The 20,000-nt window shown below is 40.9% G+C and overlaps 1 protein-coding gene across 3 annotated transcripts in view; it reads left to right on the top strand.

Moving 5' to 3' along the window:
• The window catches only part of LOC101855123 (synergin gamma), a 36,138-nt gene that overhangs the window by 10,321 nt on the left and 5,817 nt on the right, over window positions 1-20,000 (top strand). Inside the window, exons 8-19 of one of the 3 annotated variants that reach the window (XM_013085782.1) lie at window positions 970-1,074; window positions 1,751-1,979; window positions 3,520-3,682; window positions 4,041-4,119; window positions 4,758-5,102; window positions 7,761-8,159; window positions 12,476-13,495; window positions 13,910-14,155; window positions 14,491-14,680; window positions 15,610-15,849; window positions 16,915-17,159; window positions 19,470-19,703. In XM_013085782.1, coding sequence (XP_012941236.1) covers window positions 970-1,074; window positions 1,751-1,979; window positions 3,520-3,682; window positions 4,041-4,119; window positions 4,758-5,102; window positions 7,761-8,159; window positions 12,476-13,495; window positions 13,910-14,155; window positions 14,491-14,680; window positions 15,610-15,849; window positions 16,915-17,159; window positions 19,470-19,703 — 3,495 coding nt within the window. The remainder of the gene's footprint in view (window positions 1-969; window positions 1,075-1,750; window positions 1,980-3,519; window positions 3,683-4,040; window positions 4,120-4,757; window positions 5,103-7,760; window positions 8,160-12,475; window positions 13,496-13,909; window positions 14,156-14,490; window positions 14,681-15,609; window positions 15,850-16,914; window positions 17,160-19,469; window positions 19,704-20,000) is intronic. The other 2 variants (XM_013085783.1, XM_005104142.2) reach the window with 2 other exon arrangements.

Genomic DNA, 20,000 nt, shown 5'->3' with positions numbered 1-20,000 from the left:
CTTCCTCATTTTCTTTCTTCCTTCCTTCCTTTCTTCCATCCTTTCTTCTTTCTTTCCTTCTTTTAAAAAAATTCCCTGTCATTTTCTCTTCCTCCCTCATTTCATGTTTACTTTGTTCTTTCATCTCCCTTCTTTTTTCTTCCATCCTTTTTGCCTGCTTGCGTACTTCCCTCTCCTCCCTCCCTTTCTTCCTGCTTATTTTTATCTGCTTTGATGTTGACAAAAGATTTTTTTTTTGTCTGATAAAGAATTTGCATTGTGGATTTCCTCTTGTGAGCTGAAGTCAAATGGTCTCTCTCTATCTGTGCGGATAGTTGATTGGCATTTGAGTGTGCTCTGTTCCAACCACTTCTTCTTATTCCTCCCATGTGATGTCTTGGTTTTCTGGTCAGGTCAACTTCATCTACTTTTTAGCCTTACTGTTTTCCAATTTTGTGGGTGGTCGACGGGTGCTCTCGTGTAGTTTGCTCCTTTTTTCTTATTAAACATCTATCATCCTTATCTCTCCTCTTTCTTTTTCGTGTTTGTTACTCTGTAATAACGCCTCTAATTTTCAGCACTTATATGACCTAATCGTGTTGCAAGTGCTGTAAAATTCTTACTAAAACAAGAACAAATCCCATTCTGTATATGATGAAAGGTAGCTGTTATTTCTCAGCTGTAAGCTGAAAAAACGCCTGTTTTCATTTTAGCCACCAAATTTTTTAATTTGCTAAATCGAAATCCTGATCAGGTACCCTACTTGTGTGGGAAATTCAAAGTGAAACTGTGAGTAGTTTTTTGAATAAATTAGAATTCAAATTTTGGAAGAAGGCCTTTTTTAAAATGGTTACGCTGACAAAAAGCCTCTTTATCTTAATACTGCTGTGAAAAAAAAAAAGAGCTTTTTTTTTCAGTTTACTGCAGTGCTGATATTGTTTAGACTGACTGTAAATGACGGCGCAGCATTATCATCCTTTTCTCCCTCAGCCATGCCCCCTCCTGCTGCCCAGCCCCTCCCACCTCACACTGTGTATACACAACAGCAGCTCGCGGCGGGGATGATGCCGCCAGGCATGACACCTGCTTTTCAAGGTGTTTTTTTAATGTCCTACAGTCAAAATTGTGCGCGTGGGTTTGTGTGTGTGTGTGTGTGTGTGTGTGTGTGTGTGTGTGTGTGTGTGTGTGTGAGGTTATTTCCTCTCCCTAATGTACACTGCACTGTGCACCTCAGCTTTTAGTCTGTGTTATGACGCATTGTGTGAATTAATAATTGTAAATATTTGGAAATTTTTACAGCCTCATTGCTGAAATTTGGGTCTTTTAGGTGGCCAATTGCTTTGACTCTGTCTGTTGAGGTTTTAAGGAGCTGGGTGGGATGTTTCTCTTCTTTGAGGAGATTTTTAAGAAAATACCTTCCCCATGCTGAGATCAAACTCGCATCCTTTATATGCAATATGAAGAGGCAAATCATTACACTATGTATGGATCCATGAAAACAAAATTGTGTTAAGTTCAGTTACTGTTATTTTTAGAAAATTGCTATTGAAAATTCAGGCTGCTTACGATTTGTAAAAGGATCATTCTTTTGAATGCTTCTTGTTATTTAAATTTTAAATGACAGATGCAGCATTAAAGTTTATAGAACTCACTGTAATATTTAATTTATCACATTTTTGTTTATTTTTCTACTTTCGGACAACTCTGGCACTTAAATTATTCTGCTTTCAAGTGTGGATATGTGGCTAGCCCCTCTCATTATTTTCTTCAGGCGGTGTTGTGCCGGGGCCTCCCACTGGCCCCCCTCCAGCATATGCTGATGTTGCCTCCAGTCCCCCCTCCTTACCTGTAATGATGGGCGTGCCGTCGCCCACTAGTCACCCACCTGACCTGACGCCAGAGCAGAGCAGCCGCCCGGCCAAGGCGTTACCCGAGTGGTGTTCATACAGCGAGGATCAGATGCCTCCAGTATATAAGCACGTGTGGGAGGCTTCGCTTGTGTAAGTCATCCATACGCGTTGTCTAGTAACCTTTCCTTCTTAGTCTGCTTCTCTGTCTTTTGCTGTCTGTCTGTCTGTCTGTCTGTGTTCTCTTTCTCTCTCTATCGGTCAAATGAATGATTGTTGATTTCCAAAAGACTTTTGGAAATATAAGAATAGCAATCCGAGAGAGGGAACTTTAAATTTGTCATCTATTTATGAAATATAACTATTGTGTCAGTCAGTTTTTGGTCTTGTTGTTATTAAGGGAGGGGCTACACCTGGAGGCTATCTCACTTATTACTGGACCGAATTTTACCAAATTTCACACATATAAGAAGCATAGTAAGGAGTCTTAAAATCCGCAATCAAATTTGAGAAAAAAGTTTCGTTTCCATGGATACGCCACCATATTGGATTTTATTGACATGTCTTACGTAATGAATACCACACTTGTCGCTCATGGAAATTGATTGTTTTTTTGCATGCGTGTTCACAAACATTAGATCTAAAAATTTGTTTGTTGTTTTTTTCCTAATCGAATTAGAAAATTTTTAATGAATTTTTTACTGAGGTAGCATTCAAGTTTGCGAAAAATCCGTGAAAATCCACACTCCAGACACCACCAACAAAAATCTATTCCAGATATCAAAAATTCAACAGACAAATTTTTTGTATTACCTCTTCTCTTCATTCTGTGAAAATTTTATGAAGATTGGATGAAAAATGGTGGAGTTATTCAAAAAAGTATAGAGAAAAGTCACATTTTGAGAAAACGTCCGATAAAGAAAAATAAAATACTGACTTTATGAGGAAATGGCGGTTACAAACATGCCCGGTATGGGAAAAAATACGGTTTTTGGGGGTTCTGATTACATGAAATAGTTGTAGGAGAGGCTGAGGAAGCTAAAAATGCCTACAACTCAAATTCCATGATTTTGAGCCGAATTTTGATTTTGGGGGTGTAGCCCCCACCCCCTTAAGGTCTAATTGGAAATGAAAATTAGTTTGCTGCAGAATTTAAATTACAATTTCTTGACATTGTTCTTCGCGACTGGAGAACATGTTTGGGGACTTGTTTTGGTTTCAAACTTTATAGAAATATAAACACATTGTTTTTTTGTTTTTTTAAAAACAGACTTAGATTGCATAACTAATATGAAATTGGTCAGTTTTAGAGTTTGGTATTTGAAGAAGAATAAGACTGCCAATGGAGGAGAGAGTGTGTAAAGTGTGTATTATGAATGCTGTTAAAGATGAATGACATTTTATGCATTATTACCCTATATATATATAAAGGTATAAGGCAGAAATTGTTTGCTCAGAAGTATTATATGTGTCACGACATAATGGAATCAGGTGCTCGTCTCTGTCTGTTTGTCTCTGTCTCTTTCTCTGTCTCTCAGTCTCTCTTTCTCTCTCTGTCTCTCTGTGTCTGTCTGTGTGTCTCTCTCTCCCCGCAGAAAATTTTCCCTGAAAACAAAGTGCTTTGAACACTTCTCCTGTGTGTGAGCATTTGCTTTTAGAAATATTGACCTATGTGTCATCTGCTTCCTTACAGCGAAGGAAAGATCTCAACAGAACGCTTGTACCCGATACTTCTGCTGAGTGGGTTGCAGAGAGAGAAACTGGCACAGATTTGGTCGCTGTGCAACACATCTAGTCCTGGCCAGTTGGTGAAACAAGAGCTGTGGCTGGTGCTGGCTCTCATCGCACTCACGCAGGTACGGAAAGAGGATGGGTGGGAGGAGGAGGGTGAAGGAGAAGGCAGAACTCAGGATGATGTTTTTGGAGTTGATTTCTTGTATGTTTTAGTTTTTTTTTTTTTTTTTTTGAAGGATGGGGAATTTGTTTTATGTTCAAGCTGTTTTTGTTGTTATTGATCCAATTGATATTATTTATCTAGAGTCTGGTTTTAAAATCATCTCCTGTGCGACCCGCAATCTTCCTGTGATCATAGATTTCAGAAGCATTCAGCTTATTTTTTATCATTCTGGTTCCACCTTTTTCTCCCCAGTATGCTTTATAGATACCCGTATGCTCTCACTTACCTTGTACAGTGTATAATTATTTTGTTCTCAGAACAACTACAACACAATGAGTCAGGACATTCTAGCTCGCTGCCCTGTGCCCCCCGTCCCAGCATTTGCTCATGGACAAGGTGAGACAGATCTCTGGTGTTATACACCATCAGTTTTGTTTGCTTGATTGTTACAACATAATCACTTTTTACTTCTTCTTTCCTATCAAATGTCTATCGTCCCTATCTCTCCTTTTTTTGCATGTGACTCTCTAGTAACACTCCTAAGCATGGCACTTATATGACCTATTTGTGTTGTGTATATCTATTCTTATTAAAATTATTTTAAAAAACCTTTTATTACTACAAGTAATATTTACAACAGGGTTTAGTGTCAATGTACTTTTCCTTCTTCAGTTTTTTTTTCTTCTTTGTGGCCACGTGGTCATCTTGTGAAACCAAAAGCTGGTATATCTACTGCAAGCAAGAAAGCTGTCAGTCCAGCATCCCTTTAGCTTGTATCCATCCACCCAATGCTATGTTGCAGAGTTAAAGAAGATCTTTACAAGTTGCTTCCTATTGCAGTGAAGGGTGCAGTTTTTGCTCTATGAAAATAGTGAAAAAGCTTATTTATTCACAGACATATCTTTTTTAGATGCTGATGGAATATTCTGGGTTTAGTGCAGATCTGTGTCATACTTTTGATCGTGCCACACAGATTTCATTCAGACTCATTACTCCCAGGGTTGGATTTGTAGTTGTGGAGTTTTCCTTTTCAGACTCGAGTGCCCCAGCGACTTTACCTACAAGTTCCCAACAACAGCAGCCACACCCACAGCCTCATGCTGAGCCGTCGCCGCTGACGGTTGCACAACAGCCTCCACTTCAGTCACACCCGCAACATCAACCACCGCTACAACAACAGCTTCTACAACAGCAGTCTCCGGTTGTTCCCGTTGTAGCCAGTCAGAACAGCAGCACGCACTCTGGGATGAAGCCTCTGCCAACCACTGCTGCCCCTCCATGTAGTTCGGGTGCTGCTGCAAACGCTGGGGAGGATGACTTCGCGGACTTCCAGGTGGCCACGCCAGCCGTGAGGCACACTCCTGCCACAACGACCAAAGGTGAGACTGTCGTTGTGAACACTTTGGCGTGGGAAGATCGAAATTCTCCCTTTGTAAACGAAAGTTTCGCTGTACTGATCATGCTGCTGTTACTTTAAAAATGATAAGGGTAAAAAAGTCATTTACTCTTTTTACATCTGTCTTTAAGTAAAAGTGCTTGGTTTTTTTTTCTTCTTTAGAGTATTACCCAAGATGATAACTGAAATATGAATCTGTTATATGTGCATGTTGTTAGTTTGTTCAAGTTTCTCTGACTATGGGAGTGGTACGCTTTTGTCGGTGTGACTAATTCATCTCCAAAGTAGCATGAACATGAAGCGGAATGAGTGAAAGAAGAAAAATTTAGTGTATGTATTGGGTCCAAATACTTCTTATGTCTTCACATTGCGGAGCTGGGAGGTTTCTAAAACTGCGTATGTAGCTTCCTCATACTTTCTGTGTTGCTCTTTCTTTCATTTGTTATTAGTTGCTCTCATTGCCATCAGTGAACACACAATACAATATGTCTTAAAGATGGGTTTGATGCTGTGGAACCTCTCCTAAGCATCTGCACTCTAGACAGTTTCATCCGTCGCAAATTCACTTTGGGGATTTCTCATGGAACCTTTAATATTTTTTCCCTCCTGAATAGATATGGGGAAACTATAATTTTTAGGCAGCATTATGCCCCCCGAGTGCTATCATTTGTGAAGGGCTGTCCATTTTGAAATTCGTTATAAAAGAAAATATTTTTAGGGTGTGAATGATGTCGTCTGTAAGCTTGGACACCTGTGAAGCAATGTATTATAAGGTGTGTGTATGTGTGAGGTACTAGCTATGGGGTGAATGGTGTTACGCCTGGAAAGTAACAACTACGTAAATTGTATACACAGGGAATGAAGATGCAGTCATGTTATTATCTTCTAACAGTTAGTGATTTTGTGTTGTTTATGTGAGTATGAGGACCATTGGTACACATGTTTTACTGTTGAATTGATCTTTCCTAACTAGCTAAACTGTCTCTATCTATAGTTAACATGAAGTTTGGATAGTTTACATTAATTTAAGTAATGAAAATTTGTCGCAGTTGATCTATGAAAAGTAGAAATAAATGACAATCTCATCTATGAACTTTGAATTGCACCCTTGCTCTCTGATTGGTTTAGGCATCTTTTCTGGTGTACTTTTGTTTTTATAGTTAAAATCATATAGACTTGAGTAAATTGTTCTATAGAACTGGTTTAGTCTTTTTGATGTGTTCATTCAGTTTCTGTTCTTATACAGGAACGTCTCTCTCCTATAATCTTTTTATCTTATTTGCAATAATGACTTTTTCTAAAGCTTTTTTCAATATTTTGTTTTGGTTTTTAAAATTTTGTCATCTCATCATTGTGTAGAACAGAGTAAAAGCACAATTTTACTTCTGTTGGTTCTTTTGCATTAGTTTAAGCCTCCACCTTTGCTTGCACTCCGGGGAAAAGCTTTCGTGTTTTTATCATTTGTAGGGGATTGGGGAAAGCACTCCTTTTCTCTAGAATATTTGATTGTGAATATACTTGTTCTGAATCTTGTTTTTTTTTCAGAGCACTTTTACTAACTTTCACACTCTTGAAAGCGATCAAATGAATCAGAACATTTTTTCACTTTTTTCACTGTTCCCATTTTTTTTGCATTTTGTTTTATGACCTCTGAGCCTCTGACCTGCAGCCTATCCTTTTCAACTCTTTTTTCCTTTTTTTCCCCATCCCAAATCTGTCCATGTTAGAGAGGATAAATATGCTTTGGAACCCTTTGGCTAAAAAGGCAAAAGCCTAGGAGCTACTGGATTGATAACATCATAAGCTGACCAATAGGTGTGAGGAATGAACTTGCCAAGTTAAGAATAGAACTGATTTTCCATGTATTCTTTTTAAACAAAAAAAGTAACAAAGATGTAAGCAGAAGTTTCCACTCTAGCTGAACGATGGAGCATGTAAGGTCCTGATGGCCTAGCCCTTCCTGCTGGTGAATGAGTGGAAACTTCTCAGGGAATATAATACTCCCTGGGGGATGCTTTGTTACTGAAACTGAAATAAATGTGTTAGGAATAATAAAATGCCTCAGTGGTTTAACTGTCTCCAGACCAAGGTAGTTTCTGTTGCAGACCAAACACTGGGTACTTCGCCGCCCGAAAGTAAACGTTTGAAATGTTCTCTCTACTCCATGAACTGCCGCTGACCCTAGTTTTTGTTGATTTCACCAACTTTGTCCAATGCTAGTCTTTGCATAGTCTTGAAACTTTCTAAGATGTTTCACAAAGCCAAGACTTGCACCCCTCTCTTATGTATCTGTCTTGGGCAACAATGTGAGCTGAGTTTATGACACTCCTGCGGTGATGTTAGATATAGGAGGTCTGATCTACAGCTAAGTTGGGTGCCTATCCAAGCTCGTGATTTGGAGGGACATTGGAGAAGAAGAAGAAGATCTACAGCTAAGATCTTTACATTAAGTTCTGAGTTCTCCTTTTTCATAAAGATGTTTGCCTAAATGTAAGTTGGGCCTTTTTGCTGTATTGTACAATAGTCGGGAAAGAGTTAAATTCCTTTTTTTTTGTTGCTTTTTTTCCTCTGTTTGTCATTTCCTCCATGTCCTAACCTGATTTTCCTCCCATCCTGGTGTCGCCGCGTGTTGCTTCTCAAGGTGTGGCGATGCCTCCTCCTCCTCCTCGCACAGATGACGGCTTTGGGGAATTTATCGGTGGTGGAAACATCGCGGTTCGTGGTGGTGGTTTTGGTCTCTCCTATCCCGGCCCGGCCCACGCACCCCACAGCCACCAGCCCGCCCACCCACCCATTCACCAACCAGGCCACCCACCCGTTCACCAACCTGCCCACCTGCCCTCTCACTCCCATGTGGGCAATGGTGTGGTGATGATGGGCAACGGCCACGTCCCTAACCACCCCCACCACCACCCCGCTCCACCCCCAGTAGCCCCCGAGCCTCCCTCCATGCCCCCCATGATGCCCCTGCCCCTCCCCAGCGAGGACAAGTACAACAATAATGTCCGCTCCTTCTTCTGTAGCAGTGATTCCTCCACAGGCAAGTCTTTCTCTCTCTGTCTCTCTCTCTTTCTCTCTCTCTCTCTGTGGGCTGCCAAGTGTCCCTTATTCAGAACTCTTGTGCCTCATAAGTCAACCTTGTCATGCAAAATTGTATTTTCTCTATGTATATGATAATATGTTTTAAAGGAAAATTGATATTCCTAAAAGGACACTATGATTATATGAAGTATCTATCTGTGGTGCTGTTTTAGTCAACAAAAATCACGAACTTTTTATTTGGGGGGAATTCATCTTGGTTTACCCAAGAGACACAGTACGTCGACCCCAATTAGACCTCTCCTGACCACCTCCAACAGATTTACGTTCGTGTGTACTTGGCAGCCCTGCTCTCTTGCTACTCTCTCGCTGGCTGCTGATGTGACCTCAGGTGCTGAGCGGCACTTGTAGTCTCATGCATGTTGTTGTATCTACTGTTTAGTTGTAACCAAATGTTTTGCTCACCTTTAATGTAGACTGTTGTAATCAAACATTTGCTTTTGTTCTGCAACATACCCAGCATGCTTTGCTTCTTGATGATTATACTAGTTCGTGCTTTCTCTCTTGAGCTTATGTTGCATGCATGCTGTAGTTTTGCTTTTGGTTTGCTTCCTCATTCTGTTTTATGACACGCTTATATTGTGCATTAAGTGTTGCATTATATTATTTTCATGGTTTTTATTTGTGGCTCTTGTCATTCATCTCTCTTTCTTTCGGTTAATGCCACATAGCACCTCATAATCCATTTGTGCACCATTATTAGTCATCATTGTATTACTCCTTGCTTACCTAAAACTTGTTGTTTGTTTGTAAGTGTGGCTTAAGGCTCACTCACTGAAGGTGTTTCCTATGGGGTATGGCTTCTGAAATTTGGGGGTTTGGGTACTACAAAAATAAGGGGGGGGGGGGGGGGGGACGAATGAGGGAATGATAATAAAATGCCAGCAAGCCTATTTGCACTTAGCCATCTAATTTAAGCCAGGTCAGATCACTGAAAATTGAGGGCGCGTGCACATGGGAAACATAAATCTTGCATAAATTTGCTTACTAGGCCTTCCTAGTACTGTAGCTGCTTGGCCTGCCAGTCCATTCCGATCTGCCATCTTAGTTCTGAGAAATACTCATACGTCTTAGTCTGTTCTTGAGTGCACTCTGCTACACTTCACATAAGCCATTGTCTTTCAACGGTTTTTTAACATTTGTCAGTAAAAAAGGGTAACATTTCTTCCCTAAGGATCCAACATTCTTTTTTTTTGCCTAGGATGTTAACATTTTTGTTGTGTGTCCAACACCTTACTGTTTGACTAGGAGAAACTTTACTGTATCAACACTGGCGTTTGTGATGTACCGGTTAGGTGCTTCGCTGTCACGTGCAGAAGACAAGTGTTGGATTCCAGAGAAGGGAGAAAATTTTTATTATATATCTCTGCCTTTCTGTTGGGATGTTGTATTCTTTCCAGCCCACCCCTTAAATGTTCTAAATTATGTTGATGAGGGCATAAAAAACACTAACAGTAAAAAGAAAGAAATTAAAAACTGTAGCGATCTCTTTTGTTTAACCAACATCATTGACCCCATTGCCCCTTTCCAGTTCCACTGTTTACTGGCTGCTGTCTGTGTTTGTAACACAAGGAGACTCTGTCTTTTCCCTTCACTTGCCTATCTTGAGTAGTTGGCACTCTGTGGAAGTACTTACGGTCCGTCTAATAATGCTTATTTTGAATTGTTAACATTTTCTTTCAGGAGGAGTTAAGGGAAGAGGGTGAAGAATAAGGAATAATTTCTACCTCAGAAACAGTACTGATGCATCTGCTTTGAAGCAATAGCTAAATTTGAAAAGCTTTCTTAAGACTGTCATTACAACTACAGGGCAGTTTAATGGAAAGACCCCAAGTCTTGAATGTTTATGACGGTCTTATAGAGTATTTAATTAAGTGAAGAATTGTTTCGGTTGTGAAGGTTTGTGTTGACTGGAATGCTGGAGATGTAGGAAGCAGATTTTCTTATCGACCTATTCAGAAATGGCCATGAGTGAATCTCCAAGAAGCTGACTGCCCTCCAATGTGTATGCTCTCTCCTACTTTGTTGTTTTTCAAGAAAAAAAGAGCCTCACTATTATTTAACGATAGGGCATTTCACCGAGTTAGTGTAGCCTGTGTAGAGTCAGTACCGTAGCTAGTTCTTTGCCTCAAAATGTCACTGCTTATAATTAGTTCTATGTGTTGATTCACGGGCCCTGTTGCTCCTTGTTTATTGCAACATTTTAAAATTCTACTGTGTGCACTATTGTTGTCGCTAGTCTACCCCATTACTAGTGTTTTCACTTTTATTTACTTTCCTGCTAGTTGTGTACTAATTGTTTAATTGTTAATCTCTTTTCTTCTTCTTTTTCTCAACCTCCTTCTACTCTTCTTCTGCTTCTTCTTCTTGTGGCTGCTATTATTGTCATTGTTATTATTGTTATTGTTGTTGATATCGTTGTTACTAAATAATTATAATTATTGTTGTAATTGTTATTATCACTCTTTTTTAAAATTCTAGTTAAGTATTTTCTACAACATGTTGTCTTTAATACGGACAGTCGGTTTGCTGTAGAGTCTTTTAAAGGTCTTTTTTGTTGATTTCTCTATATGTGAGGTGTGCTGACAAAACAAGTAACTTCTCGCAATCCACAAATGGAGATATAGGCCAAAAATCGACATTGGGGTCAGATTAGTAGATTTTCTATGGATGCCATATTATATTCTTTATATGTATAACACGCCTTTCTTCATACTCGCAATAATTGTAAAAACTTCACCTATTTATAAGGGTGATGTATCTATTTCCATAAGGCTTGAAACCGAGAAGTAACTCATTTTGTCAGCACGCTTCACATATATAGATTATGATGATTATTTCTAGTTTTGGACTTAAAAACGCAGTGCCATTTTACTTAATAGTAAGCAAATGTTTCTGTTCCTTATTCTCAAAACTCTTCAGCAAATGGATTGTTAACGATTCGTTCACTTCTCTGAAATGTACCAAGTAGAGATAGGTGTGCACAGTTGAACTACTTGTGATGCTGTTGTGGGTTTGTGGTGGGCGCCACTGATAGGTTCTACTTCTTTACAACCTCTCTCACTTTTCTGTCTATTTGTCTTTTTCTCAGCACAACGTGACTTATGTCAATGAGACCAAGGAGATGTTGTTTAAACTGTTGAAGAAGGGGAGGGTACAGATTGATTGTGGGAAGTTTCTTCATACATGTCAGATAAGTGGGTGGTTGGCGGGTGCCCTGGTGTGGTTTGTTTCTTATTTCCTATCAAACATCTATCGTCCTTATATCCCCTTCTTTTTTAAAATGTTTGTTACTCTCTTGTAGCACCTCTAATCTTCTGGCTCTCATATGACCTTCTACTGTTGCGAGCAGCGTTAAACCTCTACCAGAACTATGTCAGATAAATTCTGACTTATGGGTTAATGGACAAATATTTTTCATGTGTATGAAGGGGAATGTTTTAGGATTGAAGTCTATGGAAACAGGACGCTCTCTTCCGCATCTTGTGGTTAGGCTTTGTGTCAAGGATCAAACATTTGCTCCAGGCACAATTGTGACAGCTTGTCTGTGGACGAAGATATTAAATAGTAAATGTCAGTCATGTTTCCATTTAACAAAATTACAAAAACATGATCTGGGCTTGTACTTAAAATGTCCTGATCGCTTTCTCAGATGAAATAATTATAGAGTAATATTAGTGAAAAGTGTCCTAAGAATAAAAATCCTGATTTAACATAGCTCAGGTAAAAGTTCTCCAGTTATGGTTTAAAAAGTAAGTGTTCAGTTTTTGTTGATGACTGAAATTTAAAATTTTTAAAGATAGTTTTGAGTATCCAGATGGTCTTAAGTATTTCTGTTGCAAAAATGGAAAGATTTTAAGAAACATCCTATAAATATTTTACATTTAGATCGTTCATTTCCTTGGAAATTTTTTATTTCCCTGCCATGTGGACTTCCTGTGTGTATTTTTTTGTTCTCAAAGGTAATTTGTGCATTTATCCCAGTGTGGGTTGATGACGGTTGGTGGAGTATATTACAGTAAATAATAATGATTCTTAACACCACTGATATTTCTCTTTTACATTTGCTAAGAAACACCTTTAGTTCTGTAGAAACTTGTGTCAGACAAGAAATGGCAATGAGACTCCACATGCAGGTTACGATAATTTTACTTCATATTTGATGCTAAAGAAGGCTCTAGGATTTCTTGTGTGTATGACAATCTAAAGTCTGATGTGAGACTGACTTAAGGTATACATTCTGTGTTCACCTCACAGGACACACATCTCCGAGCTTTGAGGATGATGACTTCACAGATGGGCGTGACAGCCTCAGCCAGGTGTCAACATCGGAACAGTCGGAGAACGAAGATATACGCAACTTTGAGAACTATGTTGAAGAGTTTAACCGCAAGAAAGAAAGTACCGATGGAAGTCCCCTACACTGCCCCTTTCCTACTGTTCCTGCAAACGCAGCGGCTGGTAGAAATGCCAAGCCGTCCGGCGCGATGAAGCTTCCAGTACCTTCTGGGTCTGTCGCTGTGGGTATACCAGGGCCCCCGGTAGGAACAACTGCCATTGGTGTGTCTTCTCCTGGTGTGCTTAGTCCCCCCCAGGGCCAGTCAGGTGGCAGGGCTGGATTCGGCAGCTTGGGTCATGAGCCATCCGCACAGTTGTCGGCCAGTCCTGAGTTTGATGATTTTAAAAGTGCCCCGATGTCTTCCAGTAAACCCATGACAGTCCCTTCCAGTATGCCAGTTCTGAACATGAACAAGAATCAGAATAGCGATGAAGACTTTGCCGATTTCAAGTCGGCGTCGGAGCTGGCCGGGAGTGGTCCAGTGTCTTCAGCACCTGCGGGAGAAGTTTCTCTCATTGGGGAGGAAGACAAGTACGGAGCTCTCCGCGTACTCACCCTTGACTCCCCTCAGCCCTCTTTGTTTGAGAAAGGTCAAGGTCCCTCTGATCCTGCCTTAGGGGAGACGGCAATGCCGAACGAGGATGCAAGTGCAGAGAATGCTGATGGGGATGACTGGGCAGATTTTGCAGAAGCCCCGGCCGCTAGTGGCTCGGCTGTTGGCTCTGAGGTGAGCTTCCCGGCTAGTGTGCCAGCAGGCGTGTCATCTGACCCCGCTGCAACCACAACGGTGCCCTCGAGCACGACAAATGCGACACGCGTTGGGAGTAACAAGGGGGACATCCTCAAGCTGTTCAGTGCTGGCATGACGGGCAGTGGGAGTGGCACTCTGGCCAGTCTCACCTCAGGGGACCTCTCCAGTGCTGGAGGCAGTAAGAGTGGTGGGTTGTCTGTCTTCACATCATCATATTTTGTCTCTCTGTCACTATGCGTATTTTTCTCTCTGTTGCTATGCTTCTGTTTCTCTCAGTCTCTCTCTGTTTCTCTCTCTTTTGCTCCGTCTTTTTCTTTCTCTTCCTCTGTCTCATTCTTTCTCTGTTTCTGTTTCTCTCTGCCCAAAGTGCTGCTTTTATACTTTCTTGATTGTTTTCTTCAAGAGCATGACATCCCAATCTCTTTCATCAGCTAGCCAGCTGCTTTTTTCTGTATTTTTTGTACTTGAAATACCCTTCTTTGAAGAATTATTTATGTAGCCACGACTCACTGTATCAAACAGGGTTGATAGAATAGTGCAATAAAAGAAGTCCACATCCAACATCACTTGTGCCTGCAGTTCCTGATCTGTCACTCTGCAGGATCCCTGTTTGGTGATGATGCAAGCCTCTCCCAGACGCCATCTGCTGCAACATCCCATGGTCTGGATGCCTCTATCTTTGGAGACTCGACCCCTTCCAGCTCTCTGCCTAGTGGTGACGCGACTACCTCCACCTCTCTTTGGGTGACCAATCTGCAGAAGGAGGATGGCGATTGGTCTGACTTTAGTGGCCCGGGCATGCAGAAACATCAAGGGAGTTTTGTAGAGAAGAATGTTCCCTCTGGCGGTAAGAAGAGTGCTTGGTTTTTGTAGGTTTTTAATGTTTTGTTTATTTTTGTTTGTTTGTTTTTGTTTTTGTTGTTAATATTTACAACAGAACTTTGTCTTGTAATGCAGATGGTTGACAGGGGCTCTGTTTTTAGTATTTCCAACTTCTTTTTGGGATAGCTATATTTCTAGATTATTACTGCATTAATTGAGCCGTTATTGTGAGTATCTGTGTGTTTTATTAGTTTTGTCAATACCATTAACATTCCATGTAAATGTTTGCTGACTGGTTTAGGAGCCGCAACTTGGCATCAGCAGTCATCTTGTGACCCCTAATTTCGTTCTCTTCTCCAGGCGTTGGTGACAGTTCAGACAACTGGGGTCAGTTTTCTGCACCGTCAAGTCTGGGCCTCAACAGCAATCCCAGTGTGGGTGACATGTCGATGGCAGCAACATTTGGCAGTGTCACTGACAACAACAGTTGGGGCGACTTTTCACAGATGTCAAACAACCCTGGTTCCTCTCAGGCGGACGATGATGACTGGTAAATTTTACATTTTTTAAAATGTAGGTGTTTTTACATCCTGATAACACAATTTGGATCACTTAGGAACCTAGCTTTGACCTTGCTTGTCGGGACCAACCCAAGCTGAGAGGGAGACAACGCCCAGCAGAAAGACTGAGCTACTTGATGAAAATGCTCCCTACATAGTAATCAAACTGAAGTTTTCTGTTTTTGATGGCGAAGGGCATAAATGCAACACCACTGGTTTGTGGAAAGGAATATGTGTGGCCTCGTGATGTCTGCAGGTGGTTGGTGGGCTGTCTCTTTTAGATTACTCCTTCTTTGACTTCTTTCATGGGTTCCTATTGCTTCAATCTGCTCCTTGTTAAAGGTGGCCCTTGTTATGCCATCTTGCAGTACACTACTGTTCAATGTCTTCTCAGTGGGTTTATATAAATTGTTTTAATGTGTTCTCAATTCAATAAAAGGTCATCAGAGGGTGCTTTTGGTGGCTCCTTTTTCTCATTTTAGTTTATGTCTTGTGTTTTGTGCTACCTCAACATTATATGCTTTTTTTTTTTCAAGTCATACAAACAGATATAAGAGATGACTGTTGATGGTTTTCTTTTGTTTTGATGTTGTTTTGTCAAGCTTGATAAATGTAAGTGGTTGGTGGGTGTTTTTGTGTGATCTGCTTCTATTGATATTCAGTGTCGCTGTCCTTCTCTTCTGTTAGTATGGAAATATAGTGTTTGTTTTGAAATGGGCAACATGAGATGTTTTTTTAAAGAAATATGGAAGGTGAATACAAAGTAAAGCCAAGTCTTTGTACTTGTGCAGGCTTGTTGGAGACTTGAACAATTTTCAAATTCTGGGATCATTCTTATTTAGTTCAGATGGCTCCCTGAAAGTAAAGTCAACTAATGAAACTGGGAAACAAAGCATGATCTTTTTCAATGTTTGTTCAGGTGTGACTTTAGCACTGCTGGTGTGGGCGATGCTGGGTCCACCGATGTGGGAGAAGGTGAGGGGCCTGGTGGAGGTGGGTCTGCCCACATGGTTACCATCAAGAAGCAGAACCTGGGGACCAGCGAGATCTTAGGTCTCTTCAAGGTCAGGGAGGACGCGGCAACGCTGTCCAGCTACCAGCTACCCACTCAGACAACACCAACGGCCGCCACAGCTAATTCTGGTCTTACAGGGCAAAGGTAAGCGTGTTCAGAGGTCGATGGTGTGGGGCCAAACCGGGTCAAGTTAGAAGGACAAAACAGAACAATACCCCCCCCCTAAAAAAACGAACAACAAACCAAATGAAGGAATTCAGAAAATGTTTGATCACAGAATGCAATGCAAAGGTGTTTGGGAGGGTGCTTCTACTAGGTTCTAATTCTTTGTTACCTTTCTTTTGTCTGTCTGTCTTACTCTTTCCCAGCACTAAATGACTGGTATTGTGTCAATGTGCTTCTCTTCACTTAAACAAACATGTGGTAATATAATGCTCTAAGTCATGATTAGATTATTCTTATTCTTGAAGTGGAAGAAATGCATGTGAAAAGTTTTGCGTTTTCTTTGAATAGTAGAAGTACGGAGATTAAGTCTTGAGTTTTTTCCTATCTCATGATCTCCTTTGTAGTTGACTCCTTTACGTGGTGTCAGTAACCTAGTGATTAGGCTACCGGACCCGTAACCATGAGATTGCGGGTTTGGGGGTTTGAGCCTCAGCTCGGTCCTACGTTATGTCCTTGGGAAAGGCACTTTACACACTTTACACGAAATTCTTGTTTGGCTCTGTCCTTTTGGAGATTGACGTTAGAGTCGGAGGTCCCGCCTCTTAAACTATCTGTTAGCATTGATAAGGGCATTAAAGCTATACCATTTCACCTTTTTCACTACTTTACGAATGACGCTACTGATTTATTTGTTGTGTCTTTTATTTGCAGTGGAAAGAAATATACCTTGATAAATTCGTTACGGCTGTTGCTCTTTTCATTATTATTTTTGTCGATAGGGGGCTTCTGGTAAGTTCTACTTTTCTCTCCCTATTTTATTTCTGTCTGTCCTTCTTACTCTTTCTCTACCTTACATGACTGTTATTATGTGGATGTGTTTCTCTTTACTCAAAACTAACGAAGTATCAAAACGTTTGTTTTTAGGTTTGCTATTTTGTCTCATGGAATTAACTCACAGGGAAAGAAATACATGATAGACAAACATCCCCCACCCCATGCGCCTCCCCTGCATTTGTAAGTTTTGATTCCCGTGTTTGTCTCCAGAAATGGGAGTGGCAGCCGTCCCAGCCTGGGTGCGCATGGAAAGCGTCTCTCCTCAGACTTTGATGACGACATGGGACCCCCTCCCATGGACTTTGGTCAGGACGATGACGAAGACGAACACGCTTTCTCCCGCGGCTACGATCTTGATGACATCCTTCAGCGCCCCCCGCCAACCACCACCTACAGTCCGTTTGGCCTGACACAGGCTGGACATGTGTACAGTCGTGCTTCCGGAGTGAACAAAGGTCAGGGCTTATTTTATCTCTTATCTTGTAATGGGCATGATTTTAATGTGTTAATATCTCTACAGTCTCTCAATAGGGTAAGTAATCGTATGGGAGCACTGATACGGGGTTGTGTGTTGTTGGAGGGTATCATTATAGTCCTTTTTCTTTTCTTTCCCTCGGTTGTTAATGTCTGTCTGTCATACTTTCCCCCCACACTAAATAGTCCGTCTTATGTCCATGTACCTCTCTTTCCCAAAACAGATGGTACAGGGCTCTCCTTGTACATCTTTTCAGTGTTACTCTTGTCCAAATTAATTGTAAATTATATTTGAATGCTCCTGACAGGTTGCAATGAAGTATGTCCCATTGATGTGAAATGAACATGCTAGCTGAGTCTGTAATTTCAAAGTTGTGTGAGCCTTTAGGGGAATCACATGACTACAAATACATTCTGTCACTTTAAACTGAAGCCTGTCCATGGCTAGAAGTGGCCATTATTTTGCTGACTTGCTGTGTACTACGACTTGGCTTCAGAAAACTAACAATGGACTGAAATGTTTGCTCTTCATTGTAACTTTGATTTATTATTTAATTAAGAAGGTCCAAGCTGAATTCTTGAAAGTTATTGTAATACAATGCACAATATGAGTCACTCTTGCTGTGAGTACTATTTGGAGATTTGACCTTCCTGGGGAGACTGTAATGGGTGGTTGATGGATGCTCTGGTGTGGTTTTCGCCGTATGTCCTATCAAACTTGTATCATCCTTATCGCTTCTTTTTTATGTTTGTTTCTTCCTTGCAAAATCTCTAATCTTTGGCACTTATGTGACCTAATTGTGTTGCAAGTGCTGCAAATATTTTACTAAAATAAAAGAGACTATAACCACAACAGTCTCCCAGGCTTAATCACAGGGAACAAAGCTGCTAAATTCCCTGAACAGGTGGAGCTCTGCATACAGGCCTACCTATCCACATTAGTTACTCTATGTTGAATTGATAAGTCCATGCAAATTTTTGTTTGCAAGGTATAAAGTTACCCGCAATGGTTGTTGACAATTTGAGGAAAGGGGGCTCCATTCATAAAGTGGTCAGTGAACCCAAGCTCACAAACAGTGCCAAGCAGTGTCGATGACACAGTTTATAAATGGGTGGTCACTGGAATGTGTTCTTCAGCAAGACATGATGACAACCATAGCTCGAAAGCGGGGGCTCTATTGTGGAGACAAGCAATAGTTGGTTGGTTTAACTGGCTTGGGATGTGCTTCGTGGTGTTGTCTTACGAATCACAATTATGAGCCATGTGGTAATTTGAGAAATTTTTTATCTTTATATGCCAATGTGACACAATTTTCCCCACAAGGATTAATACAAATGGTACTTTTTTTCTCCATTATATTTTTTTGTAGTTAATTTTCCTGGGATGAAACCTCATGTCTGTTTTTGTTTTAATTTTCTTTTTCATTGTTTAAATTAAGTGACATAATCAAACAATACCAGGTCAATTGGATGATGAGGCGTTTTGTCCCGTGATATAAAAAGACAATGAAGGAAATATTCCAGGAAGGACAAAAAAAACCCCCAAAAGGGCCTCTTTGGATTCCTGTTTCAACTTTCCTGCTAGGCAACTGCTTTTGCAATCAGTTAATGGTAAGGAGATAAATATAAACCACTGTCACATTCACAAGAGCAGCTTCCCACTGTTGGGGTAGACGCTTATACACCACAACCTCTCTGATGTGGGGGTGACATCTTTTCTTTGTACCTTATCTTCAATCTTTCGAAAGAAGGTCCAGCATAGAAACAAATAGACCCTCGGAACTGCATAGAGTGAGGCTCACTTTCTAATTGAACTGTGCATGTTTCGTACAATATTTAACTGTTTCAAAAAAGAACAAAAACCAAAGTGAGGTGGACCATCATCATTGCCTTTCTTACCCGGCATACAAGCACAGCTGATTAATACCTGTAAATTCTTTGCCATATCGTCAGACTGAAGGGCTAGGACCCAAATGGCGGCTGGATCGGAAAAGTAAAGTAAAGAAGTAAAGTACCCGGCATCAGGGTTTAGGCCACGAACGAACACTCTCCACCTTTCTTTATCCTTGGGTAGCCTCTTGATGTTATTCCATGTCTTCCCACTTTTCTGTACATCAATTTCTGTGATTGTTCTCCAGGTTCTACACGGCTTGCCCCTTGATCTTGTACCTTGTGGATTCTAATCCAGCCTTTTCTTCCTGACAGTCGTTTTTCTGAACACTTTCTCGTTGGTGACCTTGTCTGTCCGTTTGAGGACCGTCTGAACACACTACATATCTCTTTCTCATCAGTGAAAGAAAGCAAGGAGGACAGTGGGTCTGTGCACAGCCTGGAGCTGCCCTCGGCCCATCCCAATGACCCCTCGGGCACCGACAGCCAGTCTGTGTCCAGCGCCGATTTGACCGGCACAGAGGCTGTGACAGAAGGTGACATCGCACCAGCGGTGTCTGCGGAGTCCAAGTCTTTGGACAGTCTGGATTTGAAACTGGAGCCTTTGGAAGTGGACAGTGGGACAGGGAAAGAAGGTCAGTTGCTGTGTGGTTATGTCTATGATTTTGTGTTTCTGCAGTTCTGTGTGTGTGTTTTAGTGTGTTTCTTTTGTGTATTTGTGTTTCTGTAGAGTGAGGAAATCTGTTCTGGCTTCACTGGTGGTTGACAGTGTATTTAGTTGTGTGTTTTTATGTCTGTATTCTTTTACCTCCAAGGGAGCACATGTGTGTTTGTGTGTGTGAGAGAGTTTATGTATATACAAATTTTAATGTGTCTACCTGTGTATGTTTGTGTGTGTTTGTGTGTGTGTGTATGTGTGTGTGTGTGTGTGT

This window comes from Aplysia californica, unplaced genomic scaffold (genome assembly GCF_000002075.1).
Source record: "Aplysia californica isolate F4 #8 unplaced genomic scaffold, AplCal3.0 scaffold00406, whole genome shotgun sequence".
Taxonomy (NCBI): domain Eukaryota; kingdom Metazoa; phylum Mollusca; class Gastropoda; order Aplysiida; family Aplysiidae; genus Aplysia; species Aplysia californica.
Note: the sequence above shows the minus strand (reverse complement) of the source record. Positions and strands in the feature narration are given on the sequence as shown.